The sequence below is a fragment of the Gavialis gangeticus genome, unplaced genomic scaffold, assembly GCF_001723915.1.
Source record: "Gavialis gangeticus isolate Ggan-Ray unplaced genomic scaffold, GavGan_comp1, whole genome shotgun sequence".
NCBI classification, from domain to species: Eukaryota; Metazoa; Chordata; order Crocodylia; family Gavialidae; genus Gavialis; species Gavialis gangeticus.
The window spans coordinates 53,127,512-53,133,786 of record NW_017728996.1 but is presented as its reverse complement, the minus strand read 5'-3'; the positions used below and the strand labels follow the sequence as shown (position 1 = coordinate 53,133,786).

The 6,275-nt window shown below is 47.4% G+C and overlaps 1 protein-coding gene across 1 annotated transcript in view; it reads right to left on the bottom strand.

Annotated features, from left to right (window-relative positions):
* SNX1 (sorting nexin 1) overlaps positions 1 to 6,264 on the bottom strand; it is a 33,784-nt gene extending 27,520 nt beyond the window's left edge. Inside the window, exon 1 of the mRNA XM_019504537.1 lies at positions 6,090 to 6,264. Coding sequence (XP_019360082.1) covers positions 6,090 to 6,218 — 129 coding nt within the window. The 5' untranslated portion in view covers positions 6,219 to 6,264. The remainder of the gene's footprint in view (positions 1 to 6,089) is intronic.
* Between the last annotated feature and the right edge of the window lie 11 nt (positions 6,265 to 6,275).

Below are 6,275 nucleotides of genomic sequence, written 5' to 3'. Positions count from 1 at the left end.
TTTTTTATTCCCTAATAAAGTGAGAACTACAGCCAAAAAGATCTTGAATAAGTCTGTTTTGGAAGGCAGATATCAAATACAGTGCTATTTAAGTACTGGCACAAGATCAAGTTGATCAGTTCCCATCAGTAAACAGGTGGGATCTGAAAGCTTCTACTGGGCTCTAAGATGAGCCCAATTTCCAATAGCTTCAAAGAAACCAACCACATGATGCTCAGGGATCTCCTCAGAAGTAGCCAAGCCCCACGCCATTTATACCAAATGTGTGTATTCCATTAGGTTACAAAACATGCTAGTGGTTTAGCCTTTCCTATACTTTGCAGTCCATCCATAATTACATTATGGATCAACATCTCAAGCTTTCAAAGCTTCTATGAGTTCCCACTGTTCTTCCAATCTATGAAAGTCCAGCTTTGAGTGAGTTGGTGTAGGAGGAATTAAGTCCATTCAGTCTTAAGGGACCCTATTTACAGGGAAACTCACTTTAGCCAAGCCCTCAGTAGTCTGCCAGAGGCATGAAGAATCAAATAATTTCTCTTTCCCTTATGACATGGATTCATCGCATTTGCTGGGACATGAAAGCAGTGGGATGTGGCAAAGAGCTTAGCACAGAAGAAAGAACTGAAGCAGAGAGAGAGAGACTGCCCTCTCCACAGAGATGCACCGGTTGGGAGCATGGCAGCCAAGTTTCAGTCAATTCTGACTTTAGTGCCTGGTTCAGGGAAGTGGCACTCAGTACCCTTTTTTTGGCTCACTACCCATCACCTTACTGCCATTCCAGTGGCTTAGAAGCTGCTGGAATTGAGAGCACATGTTCAAATGCATCAGAGCCACATGAATGTTGCTTCTTTAAAAAAAAAAGTGGAGTCAGAAACCCACATACACAGCTATTTCAACAGGCAACACTCCAACACATGCTTACACAGTCAGCTGTATAAACTTCCAATACATCATCTGGCAGAGAACAAAGTTTCATGGTGCATCAGTCCAGCAGTGTTGGGGGCTGCAGTTATACAGCAGGACTCCTGAACTGCTGAGCTGACAGCTAGATTAGGCATCCAGCAAGTTGCTGAGGACCATACAGTTTGTACAAGCCAGTAATCAGTAGAGGCAGGAGGTACCAGCAGAAGTGTAGCCAGCTGAAAGTGAACACTACATGCCAAAACACTGAGTGGCCTCACATCTGTACTATGGCTAGGCATTTGGTCCTCCTTCAGATATGACAGCCCACCCCAGTGTTATGCACAGGGTCAAATTCCATTTTTGGATGTTCGCAAGTTGCAGCTGGAACTAGGATTCCATGTCTGCAGCACCCTCCCACAGACAGCAGTGAAAAAACTTGTGGGTATTAACTGAAGTGGAGAACAAGTATGTGTAAAGTAATTCAGAAACACTCAGTGGTATTATGCTTAAAAAGCACTGCTTTCTCTTTCTAGCTGTTCTTCTCATGCATTTCCCTCCGAGTTGGAGATGGGCTGGAACACACCTTATCACTGTTGTGGATGAATATGCTTTTAGCAACATTATTCTCCAAGTTTAAGACATCCAGATGCAGTTAACAGGGCAGGGGGTTACTCGGACTATGAACAAGCTCAAACCAAACATTCAGTCAGTCAAAACTGAGTCACAAGGCCCGAAGAGTGAAGTTTTGGAGCAAAATTGGAAGTGCTCAGACTGCAGCCAGATGGCCAGCCCCACACTAAGGATTACCTTAGCCTTTATGCCATGCTCATGTATCAGTGCTATATATGCTTAGCAGCCTATATAGACCTCCAGGAAGACTGTTGGCCAGAACTATTCTTCCTTCTCTGTGAAAGAAGACTACAGCTGTATTAAGCTATTAGTGGCAGATGAGTCTTGCATTCAATCCATACAACTTAAATTGCAGCCCACCTGCAATAAAAGGTTATTGCAACCCCTACACTGAGTTTGATTATAGTTCAGTAGGGATCTTGTGCATCAGTTCTTTAATACAGCACTCTCAAACATCTGTCCAAGACATGAAAGGCTCCAAGGCCCATAAAAGGGAAAGTATGAAATTTCATGCCTCCTTGCACCAGAGTTTCCTGTAGTAGTTCTTCTCTCAGCTCTTTATCTTAATCCCAGTGATATTAGTCAAACTATCAATATAAATTTATTAAGTGGACAAGGTATAAGGCAGGGTGAAGCCCTACTGACAGATTCTGCATGCTCTCCTTGAGGCCGAGTCTTGTCCATTAGACATTTTGCCAGGTTTGGTATGTTGCTGAGGAAGGTTACCAATAGCATTTGAAACCCCCAGTCTGAAGATACTCAAGAAGCAGCCATTGCATTAACTATTTCACCTGCAGCCAACTTTTAAACAAGCAGTTACCTCATCTTATCCCGATGAATTTTAGGAGTGGGGGTTTCTACTTGCCACTAAACCTCCATTTAGCTCTTCACTACAAGTCACCCCACCTTGCCTCGTGCTACTGACATTCTCTCAGCCTGGGAGGACAGGCCAGTAGCGGCCAGACATTAATAAGTGCTACTGCTTATAATTACCACAGGTGGTCTAACATGCATCTCCAGTTCCAGTTTTGATAAAACATCTCCACAGGACACTTGCCAACAGCAACATTAGGTGAGAGGCAAAAGCTTGCATCTACCCACGTGCAAGCTGCTGCATGCAGTTCCTATCACTGAAGGCCAGTGTCCTTCCTGGATTCAGCTGTACAGAATTTTGCAACCGTTTTAAACATCTGCTAGCATCTTCTGTCAACAGCAGCCAGTGTCACAGTTGGCCAGGTGGATCAGTCCTAGCCTGTGAGTTTCAAGACCCAAGTAACTGTGTCCCAAGGCATCTTAGCCCACTTGTCCAGATAGGTAGCCTCCAAACAAACTAGTGTCTCACTTTTCCCCACCACTACTTAACCAGTCAGGAACTGAAGTGATGAAGATGCAGTCAGCTGAAGTTAAAAAAAAAAAAAAAAAAAAAAAAAAAAAAAAAAAAAAACAAACCAGCCCCCCCCCCCTCCAAAAAAAACTGAACTAGACTTTCTTCCAAGAACCTGGAGATTCAAAAGCACAGATGGCAACATGCCCAGCCATGCATCAAGTCACAGGTTAACTGCAGACTAGCCAGACTGAAGTGCTGTGCAGACAGGAAGAGAACTGCTCAGTTCACTGCACTCTGTTTTTGCTGGGAGACTTTAAATAAAAGCCCTCCTTTTGCTACCAACAGTTCTGAGCTAGTTGAGTCCTGTACAGCTAAATAAGCCTGCCTTTCAGCCCTTAGAGAACTGCAAGTAGCAGTTCATATAATTTGGGAGGAAGTGAGTAGAACATGCCACTCAAGTTTGCAAAGGACATCCTCAGCAATTTGTACAGCAGCAACTGCTAAGGTTGAGCCTCTACTACCACTTATCAGCAAGAGCTGGTTAGGACTGATACTCCAGCCACATGAGTAATCCCAGTTCAGTGAGATTAATTGCCTGCCTAGAAGGCTACTATATACATAGAGACTTAAGAAGCTTTGTTTCTCCTACCAAGGCCCAGGGGGACAAATCTGAATTACCAATATCTTCAATGAAGAGCTAGGACTTAACAGTCAGGAAAAGCAAGTCTCTAGGGGTATTTTTGGCTGCCACTTCTTCAGTTAGCTCTCAAGCTCATGGTTGCAACTGTAGAATTAGTTTTAAAGAGATGCCTCTTCTAGTTTAGAAGAGTTTTACTTCCCCAGAGATCTTCAGCTCCAGTCCAGAAGTCACTAAGGCTGGAAGAGTCAGCCTTGGGCAGTAGCCCTTCTGTACCTATGCCCTGTCAAGTCTGCTCTGATTAAATTTAGAAGGTACCTCAAAAGTCAGAAGCAGACCATCCACGCATTATGATGGAGGTGGTATGAGAACCTACATTACCAAAATTCAAGTGTCCTTCCAAAGGTACCTCATGTCTCCTGAAGAAGGCAGAGGGGCTTCCTCAGTAGTGAGATGGCCTGTTTGGAAGGGCAGGTTTGAGAGTGTGGACAGACATTTAAGCGTTTTGAGTTTACTGGGGGATAGAAGCGAAGCCAACACCAACATAAGTCACTTCACTTTGGGACAGAGCTACCACTCAGAAAAACTGAGACAACTGTAAAAGCAGTTTACTACTTGCTTGTGTTTGCAGCGCAAGTTACGTTTGTCAAGGTAGCTACTGCTCAGCACAGACAAGTCACCAGCCTCTAACACCTACAGGACAGGTACCATAGTAATGTCTGTGAGCAGCTGCCTTTAGAGAGCTGGCCCTGTGTCTGATTCTAGATGTTATGCTGGTGTCTATTTAGTTACTCTGGCATAACCATTGTTGTTTAGGGTATAGGCAAATAGTGAGAAGCTCTGAAGTCTGCTTAGTACAGACAGGGCCAAAACAGGAAGTATGCTTGGTCCTAATGCAAAGAAGCTGGAGAGGCTCCAGAGATACAGGTGCTGCAAGGTCCGGGAAAACTTATTGCATCTTCTGCAGGCTAGAAAGCTTCCTCTCCACATCAGTCTTTAGTCAGTAGGCATCAAGTTCAATGCACCAACCCCCTCTAGCTGCTGAAGAGAGGAAGCAGCTCTCTCCCACCTCTGTGTGGGAGAGGGTTGCCTACTTTACCAAGGCACTGCTTGGCAGAGTCCCTGAATCTATAACAGAACTAGTTTAAAAAGACACCCAGGTTCTATTTCTATCCCAAACCAAATCTCTGTAGGACCAGCCAGTTGGTTCATGCAGTTTTAGTAGAAGACCTAGAAATGCTCCTGCAGAAGCTTTTGGAAAAAGCTTTCAGAGGACAGTGTCAGCAGTGCTAAGGACTGTCCATAGCAAAGCAAAAAAGATCCGCCCCAGAGTTAGTTTCACATGGTCCTCAGTTTTCCCAGGAATTTTAGCACAACACCCCCCGCACCATCTCCAGGGAAACAACAGCTCCCTAGTCCCAGCACTCCAGGAGGACAGGTCTTTTCAGGGAGGAAGCAGCTTTGCTCAGTTGTAATGCCTGTTCCGAAACCAGCAGAGAATCAGACTTTGATGGGTTATACAAGGACACAGGTACAGCTTGTGTTTGCTTCCCCTACAAAAAGATAGGATTAGGCACTTCAGATGTTAGCCTTGTTTATCACAGGGTTATAAGACAGTCTAAGAAGTCAGGAATGTCAACTCTGGCCACACGTTCAGGTTCTTTCTGTATGAGCTTCCAGCTCAACTGGGCAAGGAGAGGTTTGACTGAAGTTTAATCACTCAGGAGACATTCAGTGAGCCAGTGACCCAGCCAGAAAGTACAGAAGAGCCAATACAGAGAAATCCACACCCAACCCTCAGTTGTTCTGCCTTCACTTTTGAAGTTATTCGCACTAGCTTAGCTTTACATACACTTTAGTCTTCAAAAAGCCTGAACTCTACTCCATACGTGGGTATAGGGAGACACTTCCAAAAAGCCCTTTATGCACAAACCTTCTCCCCCCTCCCCTACATGTCACTTTAAAGAGATTTAACACCAATGGAGTTGAGTCTGTGAAATAAGCTTTAAGATCAGTACCTCTGGCAGCAGACAGTGTAAGAGGCAGCAGGGAACAGAGCAGCACAAGGCAGGAAGCAGAAACCAGAGCAGCAGCCTGATGGGGCAAGGGGCCCAGAGCACTACTCATCTTGAGGCACTGCAGTCTGAACGGCAACCCCCCCTGATACTACCACAGATTACAACAGGCAAGCGAGCACCTTCTTCCCGGAGTGCCTTTCGTGGCTCGCAGCCTACACTGGAACTGCCAGACCCCCCCCAGACCTGGGGGCCACCAAGTAGAGCTGCTCCCTGCCGCCTCTCAGACCCCTGCACCTCCCCCGAGCCGGGCCGCCTGCAGGACTCGGGTAACAGACGGTGCTGCCAGAAGCCGAGCGGGGCTGCTCTGGCAGGGGGAGCTGGGAGACGCTCCAGGAGGAAGGCTCAGCACAGGCAGCGCTAGGGTGTAGGCAAACCGCCAGGCGGAAGGGAGCCGGGCCCCAAGGGGGGAGGCCTGCCCGTGCCAGCCCAGGGCTGCAGCCGCTTCCCCCGAGACAACAGGGAGCAACTCCCGCCGCACCCCCCGCTCAACCCCGCAGGCCCAGCGCGGACTCACGGCGCCGGTGAAGACATCCTCGCCCTCCACGTCACTGTCGGCGGTCGGCAAGGGCGGGGGCAGGCGCTCGGCCGGGCCGAGGTCGAGGTCATGGCCGGAGTCGGAGCCGCAGGCGCTACCCGTCGCCATATCCGTGCGCCGAGACCGCTTCCGCCTCCGGACACCTAGGGCGGAGTCGCCACCCGC